The sequence below is a fragment of the Abramis brama genome, assembly GCF_963993115.1.
Source record: "Abramis brama genome assembly, chromosome: 3".
NCBI lineage: Eukaryota > Metazoa > Chordata > Actinopteri > Cypriniformes > Leuciscidae > Abramis > Abramis brama.
Window position 1 is genome coordinate 17,493,046 of NC_139965.1, and position 27,807 is coordinate 17,520,852.

General features: G+C 35.4%; 1 protein-coding gene across 4 annotated transcripts; it reads right to left on the minus strand.

Moving 5' to 3' along the window:
* Positions 1-226: 226 nt before the first annotated feature.
* On the minus strand, positions 227-26,722 carry mctp2b (multiple C2 domains, transmembrane 2b). Of its 4 annotated transcripts, XM_084110425.1 has the most exons (22): positions 26,582-26,722; positions 19,599-20,127; positions 18,313-18,375; positions 16,873-16,993; positions 10,347-10,489; positions 10,166-10,242; positions 9,965-10,085; positions 8,898-9,065; positions 8,634-8,764; positions 7,240-7,420; positions 6,996-7,089; positions 6,792-6,894; positions 6,320-6,422; positions 6,096-6,197; positions 5,037-5,111; positions 4,821-4,940; positions 3,684-3,797; positions 3,362-3,403; positions 3,162-3,271; positions 2,681-2,790; positions 2,421-2,518; positions 227-1,261 (listed from the first exon to the last, which is right to left on the minus strand). In XM_084110425.1, exons 2-22 carry the CDS (start codon positions 20,043-20,045, stop codon positions 1,193-1,195), a joined length of 2,592 nt encoding a protein of 863 aa, XP_083966551.1. In that variant the 5' UTR covers positions 20,046-20,127; positions 26,582-26,722; the 3' UTR covers positions 227-1,192. The 4 variants fall into 4 exon arrangements, with proteins under 4 accessions (XP_083966551.1, XP_083966552.1, XP_083966554.1 ...); XM_084110426.1 differs by lacking the exon at positions 18,313-18,375 and having other exon boundaries at positions 26,582-26,718; XM_084110428.1 differs by lacking the exons at positions 19,599-20,127; positions 26,582-26,722 and adding an exon at positions 19,076-19,206.
* Between the last annotated feature and the right edge of the window lie 1,085 nt (positions 26,723-27,807).

Here is a 27,807-nt window from a genome sequence, read left to right on the forward strand (position 1 = left end):
CAAAAGATGAACTGCAGGATAGGTTCCCATTAAAGGAAAACACTGCCACTATGTGGCTGAATATTCTCAAACAACCATTGTGTAAGGAATTCGGGGGTTATATTGCTTTATCCACATTCTTACTTACAGACCTACATTTATTTAATTAATTTAGCATTTATTGTGCTTATTCTGTAATATAAGATATATAAAAACTCATGAGAAGTAGCCTACACACCAAGCCATCTGTGTTTGAGTATAGTAAATGTTTACTGTTAAATGATTATACAAAATGGAAATATAGTCAATATAGAAGGCTAGTATAAAAGAGTACCAAAATAATGGTTCGACAACATCTGTGATATACCGCACATAATATCCACCTGAGCAGAAGAAAAGACTAGAAAATACAAATACAAGTGTAGGCCTACTTGCAGGCTTTTTTTATGTACAATTACTGTACCACTTGAGATCCAAAACAACATCTAGAACCTTATATTGCACTAAAATATTTTTTTTAAGAGAGTGTAGTTAAAATCAGTTTTCACAACCTTTGTTGTGAAAGTTTGTCAAAGGCACTTTCAATGTACTAATTTTCAAGCGAGTTTTTCCATGCAATAATTAAGACGTGAATAAAAGATTAAAAATACATTAAAACAATGTGTTTACATAATAAAAACAAGTTCAAAAGAACTAAACCACATGGGAAATTTTGTTACAATATAAGTTACAGTTCTGTTTATGTACATTCAACAAAAAATGTGGCTCATATAGAATGAGACTTTACAAATTCCTTAAAACATATTTTACAAGTCTGATAAGACAAAAAAAGAAAATTAATAAAGAAATATAAAATAGCAAATTAAAGCATTACATTGTATTGCACTTATACTGTTCATGATGTGTCATTCAGGCATTGCATCTATAGATGCATATTTAAGGCCCAATGTGGTGTATTCTATACTTTTACCATTCAGTTTATCAAGATACATTTCTTCATCACTCAATGCGTGAGTGTCTGTGTCATTAACCAAGGTGCTTCAGCACGACCCAGCAGTAAAGACCGGACCATCTGATGGGGATGATTTTAGTTCACTCGAATAAAATAAGCGCAATGTTCAAATCATTCCCTGGCCGTCGTGTCCTAGCACCTTCAAAGGTTCTTCATACAGAATGTTCTCAGGAGATAATCAGGATATTCCCACAATAGTGTCTACGGTGATGTTCTCTTTCTCTTAACCGGACTGTGAAGATTACAGCTGCTCAGTTCGGTGTACTGCGCCTGAATGAAGAAGAACAATTCAAGATGCGAGAAGCTTCCAGACAAATGAGCAAACTGAGAAAAGGCAGAGAACTATAGTCATCTAAGAAATAAGAAAAAAAAATGTAAAAGATCGACTTTTTTTCTCATAATTGTTTATATATCACAATTCTGACTTTATAACTCATAACTGCATGTTTATATCTTAATTCTGAGGGGAAAAAATACAGAAATGCAAGTAAATATCTCACAATTCTGAAATTGTTTCCCTCACAATTGTGAGTTTATGTCTCAATTCTGAGAAAAAAAGAGCAGAATTATGAGTTATAAACTTGAAATTGTGAGAAATAAAGATGTAAACTCAAAATTCTGACTTCTTTTAAATCACAATTGTGAGTTTCTCTCACAATTCTGACTATTTCTACCAATTGCAAGTTTAAAATCACACAATTCTGAATTTTTCTGAATTGTGAAAAAATCTAAACTAGAAAGGTAATATATATATATATATATATATATATATATATATATAAATAAATATATATATATAAATAAATATATATAAATAAATAAATATATATAAATAAATAAATATATATAAATAAATAAATATATATAAATAAATATATATATATATATATATATATATATATATATATATATATATATATATATATATATATATATATACACTATAAAATAGACTTTTTAAATCGCATTTGCGATTTTGTCTCACAATTCTGACTTTTTTATGCAATTGTGTTTATATCTCTCATTTCTGAGAAAAAGTTAGAATTGGGAGTTATAAACTCAGAAGTTTGAGAACTAAAGTCAGAATTGAAAGTAACAATTCTGACTTGTTAATCACAAATGGGATTTTTTTCTTTGAGTCGCAATTTACTTTTTTAGGTTTTTTTTTCAGTGGCGGAAACAAGACTCTTTGTCAGTCTAAATTAAGAGAAGTTTGTTTATTATGGTGTTAAATTGTAGGATGGGTTACATGAATGGTCATGGTCATAAAAAATACTAGTTTTTAATTATATTGACATATTTATACCTTCAAGACATTGTATTGATAAATGGACATCAATGATCTTATCCGTACAGAAAACACCACATTACAATAAAAAAGCTGAAAAGTTTACAGTCCTTATTTTTTAGTAAAATCTGTGGTAATTACCATTTGGACATCTGAAGGCACTCTGGAGAGGAAATCCATCACCTCATTGTTTTCAATGGCATAAGGATTGCGCAGTTTCTTTGTGAATTTATGTATACCTAAAATAAAAAAAAGAACAATGCTGAACAATCTCTGGTACTGATAACTCAAATTTCACATCACAGTCTAAACAACTTCTGTATTTGAGTTCAATGCTTTTACTGATTTGAAAAAATAAAAACATATTCCATTGTTAGACAGTGACACAGCTGTAATCTTACCCCATAATAAAATAATGTAGCGTACTGGAATAAAGTAAGTGATTACTGTGGCCATAACGAGAACCACGAAGGCCAAATTAGACAAGAATGGCACTGACCAGTTGAATGTACTGAGGAGAAGAAAAAAAGAAAGACATTTTGCAGTTTTACAAAGATTATTTGAACTATTCTGGCACTCTTTTGATGCCCTCAAAAATAACAATTTCATTATATTCATTTATGCAAAGCCTCTGGGTCAATGGAAATGTGCTAGTTTTCAAAATAAATGAAAATATATCCATGCATTCTTTTGAATATTTATTTAATGCAGCCTTAGTGAACATAAGAGACTTCTTTCAAAAACCATTTAAAATAAAATCTAACTGACCCCAAACATTTTAAACGGTAGTGAGTATATTATGCAATTACCTCTATTCTCTCAATATCCATTACTAATTTACAAATATAATGCTGTATGTGAGAGCAGACACAAAACACATACTTCTTTACTCTTTCACCAAAGCATGCTATCTCCTCCAGAAGATTCTGGACTGTAATGACAATCTCTTGAACCATGTGAATTTTCTCCATCAAACCTTTTCTCTCAGATTCCTGCAAGAAGACACATTTGAAATCAAATGCCATGCTTATTCACTGGAATCAATGAATGTAAGGAAATTTGTGAATTGGAAAGAATTATACCTTTTCATCGTCATCTTCCTCTTCATTTAACTCTATAGTGTCCTGCAAGAGGAAGGCCATCATTTTAAAATGAAAGTTAACAAGGTCTTAAGAGAGTGCTTTTAAATTTGATCAGATGACAATACATATCGGATAAAGTCAAACTGTGCTCATTCATGTCAGCCTGTCACATTTACAGTCACTTTCAAACCACTAAAACAAATGCTAAACTAAATTCCCAGCTGAGACGGTCCACTCCTTTTGATATTCTATAGTAAGAGACAACACAAGCTGGTTGTCTGGAGTCTCACTAAACTGTGCAATTAAGCCAAAAATCACCCACTAGGTCTCTGTTGACTCTCTCAGAAGCGATCTGGAGATAGTTCCATATGATGAGAAGGATCATGAACAAGGGCAGCATGTAGAAATCCCAGTACCACACTGTAAGAACAAAGAGCTGCAGGAGAACACAGAAGATTTAGGTTTCATGAAGACTGGAACTAATCAAGGGTCACATATTCATCATGTATTTACATAATCCCAATGCTTCTCTTAAAAGGATATTTCACCCAAAAGTGAAAATTCTGTCATAATTTACTCACCCTCGTGTCGTTCCAAACCTGTATGAGTTTCTTTCTTCTGTTGAACACATAAGAAGGTATTTTAAAAAATGTGTTTGTGTTAATTAAATACTTGACTGTAGCCATTGACTTTTATAGTAGGAAACAAATACGAATGGCCACGGTCAACTGTCTGGTTACCAACATTCTTTAAAATATCTTCTTTTGTGTTCAACAGAAGAAAGAAACTCATACAGGTTTGGAACAACATGAGGGTGAGTAAATGATGACAATTTTCATTTTTGGGTGAACTATCCCTGAAGTTACACGATTAATTACATTCTATAGACTATAAGTAATGTTGCACATACATGTCAACTAACTCTGTCAACTAAGAGTAATAGTAGACTCTGTTAGGGTTAGTAGAATAAGTTGATATGTACTTGCACAGTTACTTATAGTCAGTATAATGTCTGTTGTGAAGCATTAAAATAAAGCGTTAGCAGATATTAAGCAGACGGTTTACAAATAACTCTAATGATAGTTATTTGACATGTAGTTGCAGTGTTACTAATAGCCAACAGAATGTCTTAAGGGGACCATCAAAATGAAGTGTTACCCAAAATGTTTCACTATATAACAGAAAAGTACAAAAAAGCACTAACATTTTACTGGATATGGTACTGTGGCACTACCATTGTATTCTTTGAAATACATTTTACCAATACTATCCAAATACCAGAGTATATGAATATAATGATACCATGTTATTGAATTAGTACCATCTGGAACCATAAGTCTTAACTGTAAGACTGCTGCTATAAAAAAGTAACTCAGCATTTATATGATTTATTACTAAATCATACATCACAAAACAACAAAAATGAATAATGAACGAGATTGACGAAAAAGTGTCTCACCATAAATGCTATGATGCTCCTCTGCACGCTTTCCCACTGGAAACAGCTTTTGATGAACTGGTGGACGAGGCACACTGCACGATAAAGGTTCCTCACGCGAACAACATTCCTGGAAAGAACCTGTTGATATAACAATTCCCAGCTCATATTTTTCATAAAGATAGGCTATTGAAAACTTCAGAAGACTTTTCTGTGTGAATGTTACCCAACTCATACCTTCTTAGAAAACTTGACATTGTCCTCAAGAAACTTCTGTTCTCTAGGCGTGAAGGTCCTAATGCTCGCTTTGACCTGGTCAAGACATTGAACAAACAAACACTAAAAAAATGTCCAATATCTAGGCATAGTAAATTTTTCAGATACTTTTTTTGCACAAGAATATATCAGGTGCTGAAAATGTATCTGAGTATATATAACATACTGTATGTATGTATGTATGTATGTATGTATGTATGTGTATATATATATATATATATATATATATATACACACACACAAAACATACATATATACAATATTATGCAGAAATACAGTATATTGCATATATTGCACATAAAGCCACTGAAGGCATATGCCAAGGTTTATGAGGTAGTGTGTTAGTGCATGCATTGTAGAACATTCAAGGTTAATAATAGGTAAACTTAATTTTAAATAGTGTTTGGTTGGCTGAGTGAAGTACTAAGAAAGATTATATTGAACTATTAAAGGTAGGGTAGGATTCTTTTTTAATAAACAGTGTTTGTTATACTGGTTGAAACTCTCTTCACATCCTGATAGCAATTATTAATAGTAGTCTAGAAAAAATAAAAAAAGTACATTCAACCCCTTCAAGTCCCTGTCAACATATGTATTTCTATACCTCCAACAGACGTCAGTCACTGAGCGCCACACACAAACAGCAGCCGCCTTTTACAGTTCCTCCTGAACCAAAACAACAAGCTTATGCTGCGTTCACGCAATACAATACCCTTAATTATGAGATGGCAAACCGTGACGTCAACACTATCAATGCCTAAATTAAGAGCTCTGTAAGTTGTTTATGTTCATTATTATTATAATGTTATGTGCTTTGAGACATGAGGTAATTTAATGCTGTCTCTCATTACACCTTGGAAACACGTACATGTTTTTGAAGGAGGCATGGCTTTGGAGACGCTCTAAAGGGAAGGTGGGATCTTATGCTTTTAAAGCTAGCTTGCTATTGCTAGCCTCTCCAGAATTGCCAACCCTACCTTTAAAGGCATAATCTCTCTGTTGTCATCTGTCAAGACTCACAGAATTGTAGATGACTTCCAGCTCCAGTACTATGGTTCCTTTAGATAGTCCTCCTAAGTTCTCTTTCCTCAGAGGACAAGCAACCTGCTGACTGTTACGTATCTGTTGCAATAAAAAACATTAAACCACATTCAAACATATTAATATATCAATTCTAATAAATTAAGATGTTTTGCACACCATTGCTTTCAATGTAAAGAAGAATGTCAATATTCTACACTCACTGAAAGTAAAGGAAGGACCACCTTCCCCAGGAAATCTGGGGCTTTGTCGCCATCCTCATCAAACACAGTCACTTCCAGAACTTCATGAATGTCTTTTACTGGGCTGGTCATAAAGAGAAATTGAATAAATCTCACTATTATTTTGATATACCTGTAAATATAGAGTTGACATTGATCGTTCAAAAGTTTGTGGTCTATAAGATTTTTTTTTTTTCAGATAAGTCTCATATGCTCACCCATGCTGCATGCATTTGATAAAAAATACAGTAGTAACAGTAATATTGTGAAATGTTATTACAATTTAAAATAACTGTCTTCTAATTGAATATATTCTAATTTATTTGAAATATTAAAGTTCTGTAACATTATAAATTGAATGCATCCTTGCAGAATAAAAGTAAAAAAAAAAAATCTTACTGACCCTAAAGTTTTGAATGGTAGTGTACTTTAATAAAGTTATAGTGATACTAACAAAGTGAAGACTTTATTCCACTCAGGATTGAGGGTTTTGTATATGGTGTGGGTCTGCAGCCGGTTGTTTCCCAATTCCAGGACACAAAATGGGTCACTCTTTCCTAAAAATACACAGAAGGTCCAATGAAAGTGGTTGTTGACATGTGAGCATGCTCTCAACCAAAAAAGGCTCTTTGTGTAATCAACAAATAATAAATAATACCATTCAGATCAGCAGCCATGAGGTCAGTGGCCTTAATCACTTTAACCTGAAGAAAACCAACATCTCTTATGTCCTTCAGAGAGTTCTTGAAACTCTGCCAAGACGGAGAAAAAAAACGAAAAGATTTTTAAGGGAGATCAGGATTATTTGTTATACACATTTAAAAAAAAATACCATAGTATGCAGTATACACTGTGTACTATTCATAAAGAAGTACTGCGGTAAAGAGGGCGGTTTAACATACGTATTTAACCAGCATATTGTCCCTCTCATGAGGCTCTTCCAGTGGAGGGGCGATGAGATCCGTGATGGATACTCCAGTGCAGGCAGTGGGACAGACGAGGAACACCAGCTTGCCTGATTCAAGCTCATTTGTAAACAATGTGGACTGATTCAAGGGCAGCCCAGACAAGTTGATCTCATACCTGCAATTTGCACACAGACACAAAAGGCCTTAAACACAAAAGGAGGAATTGTCTTTACAAGGAGGAATTTCATTCCCCAAGAAAGTCTTTTGAGTTTAATGTTCTGTGACCAATTCAAGTTAAGCTCGATCGACGGCATTTGTGGCATAAATTTCAAACTTGTTTCGGTTTTTCATTTTGTTTTTAATTGAAAAATATATATATATTATGATTACAAATGTAAACAGGTTCATGCATGCACCAAAGGTTTATAAGCAAAAATTGTATTGTATGTTTGTATTTTTGCTAAACCACTTCGATTATTTATGAAGAATATTATTTGAAATTATTTGAGCTGTAAAATTCAACATGTTTTTGTGGCTACTTTTACAAGTGTTCCCTACCGGTGAAAAGTTTGGGTTTGTAAGATTTTTAATGTTCTCGAAAGAAGTCTCTTCTGCTCACCAAGGCTGCATTTATTTGATCAAAAAATACAGCAAAAACAGTAATATTGTGAAATATTAGTGAAATCTAAAAGTAACTGTTTTCTATGTAAATATATATTTAAATATGTAATTTATTCCTGTGATTGCAAAGCTGAAATTTCAGCATTATTACTCCAGTCTTCAGAGTCACATGATCCTTCAGAAATCATTCTAATATGATGATTTGCTGCTCAGGAAACATTTCTTATTATGATCAATGTTGAAAACAGTGGAAATCTTGATATATTTTTCTCCCCAGGATTCTTTAAACAGAAAGGTTAAAAGAACAATGATCATTTAAAATATAAACTGTCACAACGTTAAAGTCTTAACTGTCACTCCTGATCAATTTAATGCATCCTTGCTGAATAAATGTAAACATTTTAGAACAGTAGTGCATGTACATAACTACTAATTATGTATTTCCAATAGTTATATTTTAATGTAAAAATATCCTTGTATCCTTGCAATGTGCATCGTCTGGTTTTATATAGTCATGGCAGGAGTTGAAATATTGGACACTGTATAACTTTGGACAGACAAGGTTTTACAGGAATTCAATAAAACTAGTCTCATGCCACAATGTATAAAGTCTTGAGGATAAACTTTAGAAAGAGTATATATTTGAACACTTATGTATTTGCCCATTGGTTCCACTTCCAGTGCCTTACTATAAACTGTGAAAATACGATGTAATTGATATTATGCCAACTTCAGTCAAAAGAGCTTAGTTTATTTCTTGAACTCACTGTCCGTAACATTCTTCATTTTTCCGTCCCTCTTTTCCCACCACTTCAATCTCTAGAATACTGGACCCGTTAGGAAACTGGTTGAAGTCAAACTTTTCTCTCCACAGAGTGTTGACCTTCTTCACTTGATTCTGTGAAAATGAAGGCAAACTTAAAGCCTAATTCTTGCTAAACCTTTTTAAATTTGAATGTTTATATTTAAGGCGTTTGTAACTACATCAGCGAAGAGCTGAACAGGTCATACAGACGTTCCCCAGTAAGTACCTTGCTTTTGTATTTCTGATCTCCCAGTTTGAAGCGAACAAACACTTCGCCCTGTCCATCCAGAGGTAAGTCCCGCCCCTCCACCAGAGTGATGGTATAGATGCCGGTCCAGAGTTGACTCTTCTTCATAGACTCTGTGAGACGTCTGTTATGCTCGACTGTACTTCCCTGAGGATCAATAAAAATATTGGGATGTGATATTGAGATCTCTTATGCAAAGTTTCTGGATATTATTATCGCAGTGGTTCTGAACTAGTGGGATGCAAGGAAAAATAATTCTACTGTAAATGCAAATGATAAAATGCATGATATAGTTAATCACGCTAAATAAATAAATAGACTTATTAACTTTTAAAATTGAGGAAAAAAAACACCATTTATTTTTTGTTGATGACATCAAAGGGCATGCAGTGTGCACCCGATCAAACTCTACAGTATTTCTGTCACTTGCTAAAAGCAAGTCAAGTTAGGCTGATGTCAGCATGGTCAGGTTGTGCGGCATGGCCTCATTCTCAAAAACCATGAAAAATAATACACAAGATATAACCCAGACTAAAATCATTACAAATTATATTGCAATAAACATGGTTTGTGCCAACCACAATGTGCTTTCCGTGGTCAATTATTGGCTGCCGAGAGCAGGAAACCGTCAAAATTCTAAAAATATTTTGGTCACCATTTGACGTGCAAAATAAATAAATAAATAAAATCAAGTTGAGAACCACTGTTATATTGGTTGTGAATTTAGCTTGTTTTAATCTTCATTCTCTTTGCATGCACATTAACATACAGACATCATTGTTTGTGGAACAATTTGCTTCGAATATATTATTACAGGAAGTATTTGAATAAATCCATGAGAGAGCGCTGATACGACCACTCAAGAATCAAGATACGATTAGTAACAGATTAGAGGCAATTTAAAACTAAACCTTCTCACCGTAGAGCTCCTTTCTTTTCTCTGGACCCATCTCTTCATAACAGAAACAAATAACGTGAACACAAACGTTGAGTTAGTGGAGTGAGTTAGTCATTAGCTTGCCTAAGCAGCTCCTTAAATCCATTACCTTGGCTAAACGTTTTTTGCTTTTGCCGTCCCTCACAGATAAAGTGATATCGATGACTATGACACCCATATCGTCCTCCAGGCTGTTGGGGTCGTCCAGTGGAAGCACCATCTCGCTGGTCCTGTAGAACAGACAGAACAAAAGCATCAGAAACCACACTCTTGGTTTGACCTTGAACACAAACATTTCAGATTGACCTACTTTTCAAGTTCCAGTGTATTCAGCACAACACCGTGGGACCCCATGAAGTCATCCGATGTCAGATCTCGATCATAAACCTGAATAATCGATGGATGGGACTGCTTAATGTACCTATACAGTACATATCACAGCATAATGTGAAAGTTAATGGATTTATGCCACAGCAAAAGTAAACAAGTACCTTGATGAAGAGTTTCTGGTCCAGGTTGCGGATCGGGAAGGAGAAGGACTCGTTCCAGATAGGGTTGAGATTCTTATACACCACTTTACTTTTGTACAAGGTCTTCCCATCCAGTTTGAATTTCACATATGGATCACTTGTGCCTATGGAGAAAGAAGTTTTTTGTTTTTTACTGACCACCTGAAATTTATGAGCTATACTCCTTACATGTGTTAAAGCTTACATGTGGCCTGTTACTCATTTGTATTTTTTTCTTAATATAAATTAAAATTTTGGTTAAATGTACTTTTTATTTAAAAATAAACTAAAATGCAGTTCCTACAGACAATGACTTGAATACATGTCTATACAGGTCTACTATGATGACATTTTCATTTCATGATTCATTTTCTGAATGAAAATTTGGAGTATAAAGTAAAAAATGTAGTATAAATAAAAATAATTTGCCAAATTAATTTAATTAGACTTTTTTTTTTACAGTTACTTTTCTTTTATTTATTTATTTGGAGATTTGCTTTAACATATCACTAATATTTGTAAAGTTTTGTAAATCAAACAGTGTACAACCAACATGCAGGCCATTGCTACATAATAACAAAACCATAAAACAGGAAATAACATTACAGAGAAAACCCCTGTAGACCCTCGTGATATGGCAATGTCAAATTAAGTAACATGTCCTTTTATGGGACAATAAGTTAGTTCAGGTTAGTTGTTTTTTTTTTCTTCATATGCACGATTAAGAAATGCATACAAAAATGTGTCTTACCTTAAAAAAATGTTTGAAAACCTTTATAAAAATAGGATGCATACACCTGTGTATTCAGTGTGTAAAGAAATGTGATATTGCATTTTACTTGATGGTTACTTGACATTTGTTAGCATTGACATTTAATCAAAACTTGGAACATTTGTATCTGCCAACTCAGACATAGTAATTTGCCAGTGACATAAATATGTGGCCTTTGTGTTTCTTCAAGGTGATTTGAAAAGACTTTAGGGAAGGTACAGTACAAATATTTTTCATAACCTTTTAATGGAATCTGAAAACTTCATGCAAATGCACTCCCAATTGTTTTCCCTTCAATCAGATGACATGTGCCGTGCATTCAGTTAGTTTAGTCATGTGTGTGGGTTTGCTTCTGAGTCTGACAAGGATGTGGTTAATACTTAAGTGCAACATCAGTGCATGACGCAAAACCAGCCCGCTTCCGTGAACACTATCATTTTGAAAGAGAAAACTACCCATGGTAGGGTCAGCTGCTATAAAAAAATATGGATAAAAAAAGGGGCTTCAATAAGTTTAAAAAAATACTAAGCACTCTGCCTAGCTGCCTGATGCCCTGGTGCACCAGTAGAGGGCATCATTTAGTATGTCTGAGCAAGACCGGTCCTCAGTTGTACCATTATTTACCCTCTTCATCAAAGTCAGCTTTAAAGTTCCTGGTCTTATTGTGGAAAAGTATTTGTTTAAAATACTTGTATTTAGCAGACACATTACAATGATCAATAGTGACAGTAAAGATCAATTCTTTTTGAACTTTCTATTCATCAAAGAATCCTGAAAAATATGAAGTGAATTTTCATCATAGGTAATAATAAGCACCAAATCAGCATAATTAGAATGATTTCTGAAGGATCATGTGACACTGAAGAATGATGGTGAAAATTCAGATTTGCCATCACAGGAATAAAGTACACTAAAATTAAAGTAGAAAACAGTTCTTTTAGAATGTTTTTAGAGTATTTTTATTCAAATAAATGCAGCCTTGGTGAGCATGAGACTTCTTTCAAAACATTAACTACCACAAAACAAACATTTGAACGGTAGTGTGTATTTGATATGTCCTGTTTGCTGAATATTCTGTACAGAAGTAAAATGTGTCTTAATCAGCAATTCATGTTGACTTTAAAACAACAATATGATATCATCCACAATAAGTGCATGTGTGCAAACACTGACTATAATATGCAAATACTGACTGTAAAACCTCAAGGTGCTCTATCGTATAAAAAGACACACGTACTGTAAGAAAACTGCCAATGAACAAAAGGTCAGTAACAATATCCTAATCTTTCTAACAGTGTTTTTCTAAACTCTGGTAAAGGAGGAACAATTAAGATCGGTATCACATTCTTGAGAAAACACGGCAACAGGATAGCTCTGAAAAAGCTTAACAGGCCTACGACCACAAATCATGAAATTAAAGCAAAATACACAGACTGGTAAATGGGAAAAGAGCTTGATCAATGAGCCACGTATCAATGCAGAAGCAATAAACAGCAGTAAATAAAGGGAAGTGTGCCCATGCATATCCTAGTTCCCACTTGTCTGTCTGTTTTTACATGTCTTAAATGAGTGTCTCGTGTGCCAGTAAAGTCAATAGTCACTTTAAAGGTGTGCCTTTCAGGTGTGGCTGGAGACAGGTTTGAATGTGCAGACAGGTAGGAATGTTGTCTGATTTATGAAAGCAATGCACGCTTTCATCTTTTCATGCACGCGGTCAAAAATATCATGTACATAGTCCTGTGTAGATGGGAGTGGAATGGACCGATCCACAGAGCACCACAACACTCTTGTAGAAAATCACACATGTTGGGGGAGGAAAGAGAGAGTGAAAGCGGGACTGTAGAAAGAGAGATGGCTGAGACAGAGTTTTCCTTTATTTACCTATATGGTGGCGGCCCGCCATGGTCTAATCTGTGCTGCCACGGTTTCATAATAACCCCAAAATATTAAAAAACTTAGTAATAACTAGTGCTGTCAAACGATTAAAATATTTAATCGCGATTAATCGCATTAATGTCATAGTTAACTCGCGATTAATCGCAATTAATCGCACATTTTTATCTATTCTAAATGTCTCTTGATTTCTTTTTGTCCCATTATTTTTTCTTATTTTAATGCTCTTATCAACATGGAAAAGTGGATCGGCTTGCTTTGAGCAAATGTTTCTTTTTGAAATCAACATTGGCATACTGTAGTGTTCAATTTCACACTAACATTCTCACTTGGAGCAAATAATCTCTCACACAATGTAACACTGTCCATCAATAAAAGGGTGAAAGAAATACTGACGAGGTCCTAATATTGACGAGGGGGTGGAGAATTCACATCAGCGAATCAGTGTGCTTGGCCATCAAGTAGTAGGCCATTTCAGACTGGACGTGCTGCAATGATAGCTCAGTTCACAATGACAAAACACACAGATCACTTTGGTCTTGTCAACTGAAACTTTTTGGCCACTTTTTTAAAATTAAACTTTCCATTCAGAATCTTATTGGCATCCATTTCGGCGTCTCGCGCTCATCATTCATCCACTCAAAACATAATGTTAAAGGGGGTCGCACACTGGACGAGAAGCGAAGCGCAGCGCCTCGTATTTAAAATTCGAACACATTATTCTCTATGAGTGTACACACACCTTTTATTGCTGGCCATAAACTGAGAAAGTACGCGTCCGATGTACGATACAAGTTGTCCATAGACGCGGCTTCTCGTCCACTCTTTGGCCGGCTCGCAAGCCCAAACAAGTGTGTGCGGCGTGCCTGTTGTTTTGTTTCCGGTCTAGCTAGATCCGGTGGTGTTGTACTAACGTTACTAGTTGTTGCAAAAGCATGTCAAAAAAAAAAAAAAAACTACAAAGTTTGCTAGGCGTTAATCGCGCGATAAAAAAATTGACGCCGTTAAAATGGGTTTGCGTTAACGCCGTTAATAACGCGTTTAACTGACAGCCCTAGTAATAACATAAAAGGTCTATAACATTGTTTTGCACCATTGCTTTGGCAAAGTATCTGTCAAACGAACTAAAATTGAAAGTGCGATATGGCTTTGTGCCCTTACCAAAGTGCAAAAGACTACGATTTGATTAAATAAGCATATTGTCTGTTTGTGCTGTGTGTGTGTGTGTTGCACAGTGGCTGACTGGCACATTTACAAAAAAACTGCCCAGTTATTGGCTCATTCAATTCATTGTTTGTGTATGTGTGAGTGACCGTTTTTTATTTGACCAAACAAAAACAAAACAAAAACGCACCGTGTGTGTGTTCAGGTGGCAAACTTAGGAAAAAGTAGCCAAAAAAAATGCTAAGCTTAACGAAATTTTGCCCACATTTGTCCCCAAGGATCATTTAGAGTTAAAATGTCCAAAATTGTCTTACCCCTCACCACAGTCTCACAAAATTCTCTGGGAAACACTAGCTGAGATATTACCTAAGAGGAATAGGTCAGAGGAATATCGCTTGGAAAAAGAAGGGTTACAGCTTTCCAGCACTGGTGAGACGTTAGATAGTGGGAAGGCCTGAAAACGCACGCTGTTTGTTGTCGTTGATTCTGCTCGAGATGTTAGTCACATTGGTTTTTGCTATACTTCACAGAACCAAAATATGCCGTTGTGTGCTGCTGCTGCTGTTGTTGAATCACAGCTGATTGTGAGAGTGTCTGATGCACCAGCATAAGCTATGTTCACACTGTCAGTCCAAATCCGATTATTTGTTTATCCGATTGGAATCTGATCTACATTGTTGACTGTCCACAGCATCGCAACTATTCAGATCCGATTTGTGTGTCCCGTGGCGCTCTTTCGTTTTCCGGAATATCAGCATTGGTTTCTATGGCAATGGTCGACAACAACAGCAACTTGGAGGGGTTTGCAATACAGATGTCTTATTTTACAACATGACAGTATGTATCCGCCGTGTTCAACATGTCTCCATTATATTGTAATTTTCTGCTTGACTGATACTGCGCAACAACACAACCTTGTTTCTGCAGCGACTTTCGGCATGTTTTCTATAACCAGGTCAGACATATTTACCTTTTACTTGAGAAAGTGATATAAATCATGCGAAATCCGATTAGAGTGGTCAGACTGAAAAGGATTTCCATTAATTTTTTCTCAAAGTGCATTTGTAAAAACGAAGTACACAACTTCCTTACTTGAGTGAAAGTACAGATACTACTGGTCAAATATTACTCCGTTACAAGTAAAAGTTGTAAAGACCTATTTTTACTTAAGTAAAAGTACAGAAGTACTAGTTTTTAAAAATACTTAAATATCAAAAGTAAAAAGTAAATGTCAATGCATTGTTTTATTATTGTTGCATTGTTGTATGTAATACTTCAAGTACCCTCATATCAATATCAAATTTATTTCTAGAACACAGTTCCAGTAGTGGAATTGAATGTGAGATCGAATAAGTGCACTCAATAACGTCCACAATGGTTTCGGACACCCAAATGGCTGTTCCCTCAAATATTGCCCTATTTAAAGTTTTTTGGCTTTTAGTATGAATATGTTAGCCTTACTGTTATCTATAAGCTAGTGTGCTCCAAAAAAGTGACAAAAGTCGCATTTAGAAGACCAAACCCAACGTTGAAAATGAAAATCAGGTTTATGTCAGAATCCAATGTCAGATTGACGTTGATCTCCAACGTTGGACAGACGTTGTATTGTGGTTGAAAATTAAAAACTCGGGTTGACGTCAGAAACCAACATCAGTCGGGTTCTGACGTCAACCCGACTTTTATTTTCAATCAATATCCAACGTCAATCTGACGTCGGGTTCTGATGTCAATCAGATGCAGGGTTCTGACGTCAATGCATTTCTTTCATTTCCACTTTCATTTCCAACCAAAATGCAACCCCTGCAACCAAAATCATCCACTGACTGATGTTACTTTCTACTCAAGGACCTTGACAGAAATGTAGTGGAGTAAAAAGTACAATATTTGTCTTTCAAATGTAGTGAAGTTAAAGTAAAAAGTTTCCAGAAAAAATAATACTCAAGTAAAGTACAGATACTCAAAAAGTGTACTTAAGTACAGTACTCAAAAAGTGTACTTAAGTACAGTACTCAAGTAAATGTACTTTGTTACTGTCCACCTCTGTCAGATTCCAATTGGATATGCACAAAAATCAGATTTGGACTGACAGTGTTAACAAGGCTTTAGCTGAGTTGCATAGCATTGTTCACTATTTTGGGGGCGGGGCAATTAAGGGAGGGAAGTGTTTGTTTGGGTGTCGATTTCAAATATCAAGTGTTGCTCAGAAATTGCTTAATGTGCCTTTAAAGGTCAGGAGTGTAATTTCTATGTCATCACTGGCACTCAAGTGAATTGCAAAAATAATGATTTGAAAATAATGAGTTTCTAACCCGTGTCTGTTCAGACAAATACAGTAAGTAAATTCTCTGCAAAACGGCTTATTAGAAACAGTGCTGCCCCAGGCTCACGCCACTGGTTACGTCAGAAGTAGACATGTCAGACCACTCAAACAAACAGAGCAATGCTTTGAAGGCTTATTTACATTTGTCTCTATACAAACTCTGGAAGGAAGAAGCATTTTAATGACAATACACACACTACCTTAACGCATCTACACTACAATCCCATAATGCTGGGCTTCGATACCTCCCACTTAACAAATAAGCACCAATACAAAAAAACACTGATTGTTACTGAAATGTAGGATGTGTGTAGTGCTTCAGGGTGTGTTGTGTTTATACACAGATATTTGACACTCACCGCAGCGGTCTCTAATGACCAGTCCACGTCCCTCCTTTAGGCATAGAGTGAGCAGATATGTTCTCTGAGTTTCCCTCTGATGCTCACCAGCTCCAGCTGTCTCTGTCCTCATGTCCAGAATCTGATTGAAAAATAAAAAAAATCAAAAATAAATGAGAGAACCTTTTACAGTAAGCTTTCATATGGGTCATTCGAACGCTATACTCCATCTGGATAGTTGATGTGACATTTCAAACAGTGACAGCAGTGTGACATGTTATAATTAAAACTATTTTAAGCAATTTTTTTAAGTCATTGCTCTATAAATTGAGTATTTTGACTATTTAGTGAACTGCAAAAACCTAAATGGGCATTAAAAATAGTGAAAGCAATCTAGAAGAAGTGGTAACCAGTTACTACATTCCAAACACACGCTTTCTTTTTTAATAGTACTTTCAAGCCACATTATCCCTCTTACTTCTTCTTTTTTTTTTTTTTTTATGTTTTTCATTATAATCTTTTAAGAAATGTATTATTACATTCTTTTTAAATCTCCCATTGACTAACACTGACTGAGTGCTAATTTTTCATAATCTAACAGCTATGAGGTAATATTTGCATATGAATTGAAATTGGGTCATTTCTTACACTACCGTCCGTTTAAAGGTTTGGGGTGTGTACGATTTTTGAATTGTTTTTGTGCTCATCAATACTGCATTTAATCAAAAATACAGTAAAAACAGTATATTGTGAAATATTATGAAAATTTTAACACTTCTATTTTCATAGATTTTAAAATGTGATTTATTTCTGTGATGCAAAGCTGAATTTTCAGAATCATTTCTCTGGTCTTCAGTGTCACATGATCCTACAGAAATCATTCTAATATGATGATTTGCTGCTCAAAAACCATTTCTTATTATTATCAATGTTGAAAACAGTTGTTCTGCTTAATTTAATAGGAAACCGTGACGCTTTTTTTTCAGGATTCTTTGGTGAATAAAAAGTTTAGAAGAACAGCATTTATTTGAAATTGAAATCTTTTATACAATTATAAATAACTTTCACTGATCAATATAATCCATTGTTGTTAAATACAAGCATTAATTTCTTTTACAAAAAGAAAAATATTACTGACACCAAACTTTTTGAACTGTAGAGTAGGCTACATTAATTTGCATACCAAATTTCAATTAATAATATTTACATTGCAAATTCTCATGACGAAAGCGCACCATCAGCTACCATGGTAAAATGCTATGTTTTATTCAACTTCAACAAGGTGAGGAAGCAAACCTTGAGTCTTCAATGTCAGCTCAGGAAAAGAACACTGTGCTGCACAGAATGGTCCATTTCATGGTCATTTAAAGTACAATGTCAGCTGCATGAACCCTACTTCATGTCCTTTGATATCATCTAATAGTAGACTAAACAACAAAATACACACACACTAATACTTACATTATTGTGCTCGTTGTCATGTATGGAGTATGTTTCTGAATCATTTCTGTTGTAATGCGGCTTCTGTTTCCCAAACACAACAAACGGAAGAGTGAAATGGTCAAAAAAACCACAAATTCACAAACCACTGGTGTGAATATATTTCCTATTTTTTTTCACAGTTTATCTCTTGACGTCAACAGTGATAAAAAGAATTTACTTTGTCGTGCACATATTTCTAGAATAACAGAAGATCATCTTCTGTTTATTAAATAAGTTTGTCTTAATTCTGTCTTAATAAGTTTATTAAAAAATCCTTAGCAGTGAAAACTTTTTAATTCCTCAAGTTCTTTGTTGCATGTTTAATGCTGGCATAACTGGCTTAAGAGTTATGTTCCCTGGGGCTAAGGAATCTTAAAAAAAAGCAGTCAAGGATTCACATTACAAAAGCATCAACACTTGTAAATTAATTTACACTTAATTTAAAAGCTTTTAGGGTTTTTTGACGAACAAAGCAAAGTGTAGGGTTTTCCTTCTTTACTGAAAATCCCAAGGTCAACTTTTAAGGTCAGGTGATTCAATGTTTAAGGTGTTGCACACTCTCTGATCTACCTTGAAAACTTAGCAGCTGACTCACCCGTAAAAACAAACATTCTCGCATCCTATCCACGAAAGCGGTGCCCATATGAAGCATACAGTATGATAACTCCACTACAATAAAATGGAAAGATCACCAATGCAAAAGGAAGCAGTGTTACATAACAAACAAAACGTCTACCCCCACCTGACCATCAAAGATCTCCGTTTGTGTTCATTTTTGGTGCCGTTCAGTACCGTAAAGGTAGTATGACACTTCCCGGGTGATCATTTGCATTTTAAACAAATGGAGAAGCACCAACCTGCTCTAAATGTGCGTTACCACATTTTAGGGCTACTGTTATCACAAGTTCCTGCAGTAGTAATGACTTGCGCATGTTCAGAGGAACTGCATTTCACAATAGAGAGATGCTTTGCAATCTACCCTAAGATTAAATGAAAATGTTGACAGCATGCCAAAGCAGTGAAAGCTAGGAAAAGCATGCAAATGTTATAGGCCTACATTCCAACAGAAAAAGTTTTACTATCAGTTTGTAAAAAAATGAAGGAAAAAAACAAAAACAAAAACATGAGGAAGTACTAGGTTCACCAAAAGAATCAAATACAAACAGGTTTGTGTAACACAGATGATGCCCTCAAAAATTAGAAAACTTCCTCCCACCCGTGATGATTAACCCAATTGAAAGATCAAAAACGCGGACACGCTTTACCTCTGCAAAGCTCTCTGATGAAGGACTCTGTGTGTCCCTCAAGTGCAGAACCTGATCCATCTCATCTGTGGAGTTGGAGATGTTGTGCTCCTCACACGGGGAATCAGTGACTGACTCCTGCGAAGGCCAGTCGTTCGAGTCCACCAGCTTGGTCAGCCCGGTTCCTCCCCCTATGTTTCGCATACTCATGCTGAGGGCTGTTGCTGGGCTGTTGATGCAGAGGGAGGATGGCCGGACTTCAGCTGGCTGCTGCTGCTGGGAGAGGTTTATTAGGGAGGTAGCCCGACTCCGCTTGAGGAGGTCTGCCACAGAAACGCTCATCTGCTCCTCCAACAAGCTATCGTCCCTGACCCCTGACTTACTGGAGTTTTTGTTGCCAAGCCGCGAAGATCGCAAGAGTTTGGCTTTTCTGCGTAAGGTGCCCATTATAGACTTTTTGTCCTCCATGAGAAGGGCGTAAGAGGGTGTTTAGGTGAATTTCGCAGGTCAGTCGTAAAGGCCTCTCTCTCACACTAGAGCTGGCTTAGACCTGCAAGGACAATACGAGAAATTAAATTAAACACAAAAAAAGTCACAAAATGTCAATATATTTTCCTAGCATTAGTCCCTCTCATTTGCATGGTTCGCTTCATGGTAATTATTTGCACACACATTGGATTTGGCAATGGCAAGACGAAAGCAGGCGTTCACACTCGCAGTTTCAGTTTAAAATCAACATGAAATGAAAACGGACCCAATTTACTTTTGTAGCACATGTTCCTGATTTTACAACGGATGAAAAAACACCGTAAAAGCGCACCACTCAAGGGCTGTGTTTGATGTATCGTCACATACAAGTATCGATAGCGATGACGTATCGATTCTGCAGCACGTGCACAGCAGTAGCAGTTTCAATATAACAGCATTTAAACGGAGTGGAAATGTGCTGAAATTAATGAATAGCATAGAATATAGGTTTAACAAGGTTTAATCTGTCCCGCAGAGGAGCACAACTGGAGTTGCCTGATAACAAGAGACACAATCCCCTTAATTAGAGCTTCATACTCGTTTTACTTATTTTTCTCAACCTGGCCAAGCACTGGCTTTCTGAAAACACCGGTAAGCTTGCAGTTTAGTGATCTCGAGTTCGATATTCTATTCAAAGAAAGTGTAGTAGCCTACACTTTTATAGTCTGTACTCAATAGCCTACTCTGTGTTCATGAGAGAGAGAGAGAGAGAGAAAGAAAGAGAGAGAGAGAGAGAGAGAGAGAGAGAGAGAGAATTTGAATTTTGAAAGAAGTCTTTATTAAATTTTTTCAACAAGTTAACATTTACCTTTTATACCACAAAGAAACACAAAACAAATCACTTTTATACATTAGTAGAGAAAAAATATTTTTCCATCAATGACAGAGCACAGAGCCTCATTCTTACACCATTTAATTTTAAATGTGATAACATCATCCATGGAACTATAAAAATGAAAGTCAATGAGTATTCTGGATTTAACTGTGGCTAAAAACTGAGTATTAATATCTTGATCTGCACCCATTTCTATCTTGTTGTTTCTAGAGAGAGAGTTTTAGCTCAGATAATTACCTCAGTCTGTGCCGCGTTTCTCTATTAACAGTGAAGCGGTTTAATTCCTTAAAAAAAGTGATGTTACCAAATCCTTGCTGAAAAATATAATGTAGCTCTTCAGTGGTGAAGGTGTTTTATTGATCGCGTTTGTGGCAGGAATGAAAGTCCCGCCTTTCTGTTAAAGAGTCAAATCGTTTTTTTTATGGAGGTGTTGCCTGTTGCCTATGAATGCACATTAACCGGGAAATCCAGAAAAAACAATGATAAGAAGCCAAATTTATGATATCACACCTGTTTCGAGTTTATTGTTGTTAATTTGTTACAAAACAGTTTTTTTTTAGTTAAATGAAAGGATTTCAGAACAATTCAGTGCACATAATTCCAGAGAAAATAAAATCATAATAAATATAACATTTGCACTGACTTTAGGCAGGCAGTTTGATTGTTCATACCAATTTCTTGTATGTGTGAAAATCATAATGCTGAACATAAAGAAAAATGTCTCTATAGGCTTACATGCACTGCTTGCTTGTATTAACTGCAGTGAGTTTATGAATGTGCATGACTATGAAAAATGTTTACTTTCACTCATGGAAAATCGTTGTTGAATGACCACAAATAAAGTGCAAAGTCTGTTGTAATATTACTAAACCCTTTTTAAACTGACATGTCTATCCGCTTGTTCATTTATATAACTTGACTTGCTATTCGAGCAAAGGCAAAATGCAACATTTTTCAGTTTCTGATTAATTTTCATATACTTTAATACATTTACATTTAGTCATTTAGCAGATGCTTTTGTCCAAAGAAACTTACAATTTAGGACTAAATTAAGTCATCGTGAAGAGGGAAAAACAATGCAAGAAGTGCTCAAAATACGAAGTTCAGGCATTGCTCAGAGTAGCATAAGCCCGATAAGGAAGGATTAAAGGGAAAGGAAAGTTTTTTTTTTTAAAGATGTTAATTGCTCACGGAAGAGATGGGTTTTCAGCTGTCTTTTGAATGTTGTCAGGAATTCTGCATTCCGGATGAGGGTGGGGAGAGCGTTCCACCAGCATGGAACCGCGAATGAGAATGTTCCGGAAAGTGATTTTGTGGCTCTCTGTGAAGGAACCACGAGACATCGCTCGCTGACCGATCGTAGGCTTCTGGTAGGGATGTAGACTAGTAGGAGCGAGTGAAAGTAGGAGGGAGCTGAGCCTGTTGTAGATCTGTAAGCAAGCGTCAATGCCTTGAACTTGATGCGAGCAGAGAGTGGTAATTATTTGGTAATAGTTATAATTATTATAATTATAATTACAAATATTCCGTGTAGCTTCTCAATTCAAACAAGCATACACACAGCAAAATCCCCAGAGTTAAATTAACTCTGCTCAGAGAACATTTGGTCCCTCTCTACAGAGAGTTAAATAACTCTGAAGCAGTGTTGAAGACTGAAGACAAAAGAAGACATTAAATCTCTCAGCAGAGGAGGGTTTAACAACTCCACAAACAGCATTACCAGCTTCACTTACTAACCAGACTGACTTTATTTCTGTCAGACGTCTACAGAAGTTCTTACTGAGAATTAACAGAGTAACAGTGCTTACCATAATACGTCATTTGTTGCAAAGAAAGCCAGAAGCAAAGATGATCAGGTGATACAGTTCTCAACAACAAAGAACATACAAGTTCAAGACTCCCATCTGCACTGTCTGTGCATGGTTCACAGTGTCAGTGTCAAGGACTGATTTAATTTCATTTGTTTTAAACTGGCCTAACACGTTGTGGCTGTAATTCAAGCCACGAGCTCATTCCTGTGTCTTTGTGTGGATGCATAATTTGACTTTACAGCTATACATCAGGTTTTTTTCACACACCAGTGATAATGAAAAAGAGACAGGTGAGACAGGTGTTTGCTAAGTCAAGCTTCACTATTATTATTGCTCATGCTCACACGTAGGTTTGATTATATGAACAAACCTCTGACCCGACCCAAGTAAATATTCAACTTTTTTGATATCATCTGCATCATGATTTTCGCCTGGCCATCCAGAACACCCTATAACCACGTAATACCATTCCAGGACATGTACAAACACTCGGGAAAGAGACTAGAGAGTATAAATTGTTGAAAAATAATCCTTTAAGCTGCACTTGTCAAAATAGGACATGTGTGTGAGTCATAAAAAGACAGAAAGTGATATCTAGATTTTTGGAGAACAGCAATTTCTGGTCATTTTGTTTGTCATTATTATTATTATTATTATTGTTGTTGTTGTTGTTGTTGTTGACCTTCCTATTAATTTTTTTAACGATTTCATAGAAATAAATTCTTAATAAAAATAAAATATACATTAAATGTACACTGCAGCTGTTCAAAAGTATGGTGTCAGTAAGATTTTATATATATGAAGACCTCAGATGAAAAGCCTCTAAAAGCCACTTATGTCAAAAATGAGATAATAATATTGAGTGAATGCTCTCTGCACATAGTATATGTTGATTTCACTTCAAACTCACTAAATCCCAGCCTCAGCCCATTCAGAAATGTCAGTACTTAGGTAGAAACCTATTCATAGTAGCCTGATAAAAATGCTAATATTAAAGAAAAACGTTAGACGGACTTCATATATATATTTGAAAGAATTTAACATTTTTATTTAGCAAGGATGCATTAAATTGATCAAAGTGACAATAAAGACATAAAAAAATCTATATCAAACAAACGCTGTTATTTTGAACTTTCTATTAATCAAGGACTCCTGGAAAAAAGCTCATGCAAAAATGCAAAAGCATATTAAGCAGCACAACTGTTTTCAACATTAATAATAATAATAAAAAATGTTTCTTGCTGCAAATCAGCATTTTAGAATGATTTCTGAAGGATCATGTGACACCGAAGACTGGAGTAATGATGCTAAAAAATTCAGCTTTGCATTACAGAAATAAATTACATTTTGAAATATATTCAAATAGAAAACAGTTATTTTAATTTGCAATAATATTTCACAAAAAATATATTTTTGATCAAATAAATGCAGCCTTGGTGAGCATAAGAGACTTCTTTCAAAAACATAACAAAAATATTACAGAGCCTAAACTTTTGAACTGTAGTGTAGGTATGAATTATTATGTCTAAAGGCAATAGCTGCATAATGCTCTTAAGGGTTTAAATACTGTGAACATGAACTCGAGATTAAAGTTTAAAGCTGCAGGATATCATGCTCACATGCCAAAAAAAACACAAAAAACCTCAAACTCTGTCATGGATGCAAATGCATTCAACTCGACAACAAATCTTGACTTGCCTGCCTGGGATCAATCTCAGACATTGTCAGGGACTGGATTACAGCAAATTAAGCATTATGAGGAAATGGCTGGGTAAATATCACCATTGAGGTTGAGTCATACCACAGATAGCTCTTGTACTGTGAAAATCATTTCAAAACTCTCATGCTAAAAAGGTTTAGCTTTAGGTTTAGGTTTAGCTAGCAAGATTTGAGTCTGTTTTGTATGTTATCCTGAATTTTATATTACACAATAGAAGAAACTTTGAGGAACTATTAATATATTACTTTTACTTTTCCAATTACTTGAGGAACTATAACCTCTAGTAACTACAATATTTTACAATCAAATTTCAGAAAATATCCAATATTGCAAAAGTCACCAAATTTCATGAATACTTTCACTTTGCAGTTAATTATCTACCAGAAGCCTACGATCGGTCAGTGAGCGATGTCTCGTGGTTCCTTCACAGAGAGCCACAAAATCACTCTCCAGAACATTCTCATTTACGGTTCCATGCTGGTGGAATGATCTCCCCACCCTCATCCGCAATGCAGAATTCCTGACAACATTCAAAAGACAGCTGAAAACCCATCTCTTCCGTGAGCAATTAACCTCTTAAAAAAAACCCCCTTTCCTTTCCCTTTAATCCTTCCTTATCGGACTTATGCTACTCTGAGCAATGCCTGAACTTTGTGTTTTGAGCACTTCTTGCATTGTTTTTCCCTCTTCACGATGACTCGCTTAATTTAGTCCTAATTTGTAAGTCGCTTTGGATAAAAGCGTGAGCTAAATGACTAAATGTACATGTAAATGTAATTATAGCATAACCTTAACTAAAATCTCTTGGACCAAAAACAACAACAACAACAACAAACGCAAAAAAAGAAAAGAAAGTAGCCTAAGGTCTATATGTGTAGTATGAATGTAATCCAGACAGACTACATTCGCCATGTAGTCACTATCATGTCATCTACAGTCAGTTGCCTCGCTTCACTGCCGTTCATAAATCCTCTACCGTGGCCTCATGGGATAGTAAAGTGTCCATCATATTCACACTTCAGAATCCCACCGGAAGTAGTAGGTCATCTGGGCACTTTTTGCCTACTCTTTTATAAGTACTGTGAACTCGGTCATGCTTCTTTTGTCACATGCTATTTTTTAGTAGGGAAGTATACGATTTCGGATGCAGCCTCTGACACACCGACATCAACCAAATTGGGCGTGAGATACAACCGCTTACTCAAATCATGTAATCATTAACTTTTAAGTAAACAAAGCTGGCTGTAAAGTTAGGTTTAAGCTAACAATTATGATGGATCGATCCAAATGGCGTCCACTTTGTTCAATGGACATCACTTCATTCAGTTGTACAGTCAAGCTCCGTCCCAGCTGTACAGTGAGCAACATGCAGCTGTCAGAGGAATGCTTTATGATATGACCAACCCATCTGTATACACCTGAGTTTGTTTAGTTTCCTCCCAATATGGTTGCTATGTTTATATTTTGGGCCTCATTTTTAGACAATTTGTAAATAATGGGAATAACATAATGCGAAAGAAATCTGAATTCAGACCCAAATCCACAATTGAGATATGTCTGTCTATCCATCTATTTGGTTCTCACACATTTAGACCAATGGATGTCCCTGGATTTTCAGTGACTTTACATGATAAACCTGTTCCATTGTTATGTAAAAGGAAAGTAACAAGAATTTTTTAACTCACAAAAAAAAGAAAGCTGAATGTCACATAGCACAACATTATTTTCTCCTACTGATGAAACAACATGATAATTACATTGTCCCTCCCATAACTCAAAAGATGTGGAGGATATATTACTGTCTGTCTACAAAGTGACAACCAAAAATTAATGCCATTGTTATGAAGCAAACAGATAGCCTAACTGAAACAATGCATTATACTGAGTCATATCTGTCTGTCACTCACAAGAGTGCTAACAATTAAGGTAGGCTATACAAAAAAGACATTTCAAGTGTCATAAAATAAATTGAAATCAATCAAATGCATGCAGATTTACTTGTGGGACAATCCCAACAGGTAAGTTAGATGGTCCAACATTCCAACATTTCGTTCATTCATTTGAATGTATAAATAATTTGAATAAATCACTATATCAGAATTATTCCTACCTGAGTTGCAGCGTTTAATCCATTTCCATTAAACCAAAGACGTTTGGGACCAAATCGCATGTGTTCACAGCAGTACTTTCACTAACTTCCGACTCTAGTAAGAGTAACGTGAGTAAAGCGGCAACACTTCTCTGATGAGTCACAGAAATACAACAAGTGAGTAGAACGGCAATTATCATGCATCAACATGTGCCCGGAAGTTGTCCTTAATTGGTCAGGATGGCTAGGTCTAAAAAATGAATACGTTAAAATAACTATTAATTGCGTATTTAATTAATATAAACGTTTCTCAGTGCCATTACGCAGTTATACATTTAATGCCCGGACCAACTAGCACCAAATACCCTTTAAAGTCTTTGCTAGCAAGTTGACAGCGTTGTCACGCGACACCTGTTACTTTTCTCAGCTCTGTCAGGATGGACCAATCACAGTTGTTTGTGATCAATGACCTAACTATTTTATAGCGATTGATGACATGCGTTTTAAGTTTTGAGCCATGTATACATTTAAAGCAAAGTTGAAACGATTATAATTGTCAGAGTATAAATTTCTCAAGAAAAGATAAAAATGCTACTGAGATTTGAATGGGTCTCAATGGAGAATTCGCCGTGCTGAGCCACCAAGCGCCCCCTGGAGGAATAAAGAGTTATTGTCCCTTTGAAAATAGGTATTTGCCGCTCAACGTGGTCGTTCTTTGGCCCATATAATTCAAGGCTACTGTAATCTGTCACATGGTTCAGATTGTAATCCTTAGACTGGTTGCTGTCAATCTTTCCCAGTTGTGAGATAAGGTTATCATTAACTGGGATATAAACAAACTTTTTGCATGTTTTCTCTATACTGACCATAAAAATATGTCTCTGTGCTTAAAATCTGCAAACAAAAATTGCCTCAAGTAAGGAATAATGGATATATAAACTTAGTTTAGTTTGTTTTTATGGATTAATTGATAGTACACTAGCTCATAATTATATATTTTCAGGCACTTGGCCTTCAGGTTGATCCAGATTTATCACAGATTTATCAAGCATATTGTAAAAAGCCTTAGATAAAAGACAAATTAGTTTGACTTCTTTGCAACTACTAATGCAATACATCACTGACTGAATGCATATTTATGTATAGTAAATGCAACTAAAAGCATTACTGTAAACATTCTTGCAGAAATAAATGCACATGTATTATGCAAAGGTAGTTTGCTCTGATCACTCAAAAAAAAAAAAAAA

Excerpts from the sequence above, each read along its gene's own strand:
- mctp2b (XM_084110425.1), bottom strand. The coding sequence starts at position 20,045 with ATGGAGGACAAAAAGTCTATAATGGGCACCTTACGCAGAAAAGCCAAA. Across the intron at positions 6,198-6,319 it reads TGGTCCTTCCTTTACTTTCA|ATACGTAACAGTCAGCAGGT; the intron begins GTGAGTGTAGAA and ends TTATTGCAACAG. Across the intron at positions 3,272-3,361 it reads AGGAAGATGACGATGAAAAG|GAATCTGAGAGAAAAGGTTT; the intron begins GTATAATTCTTT and ends GTCTTCTTGCAG.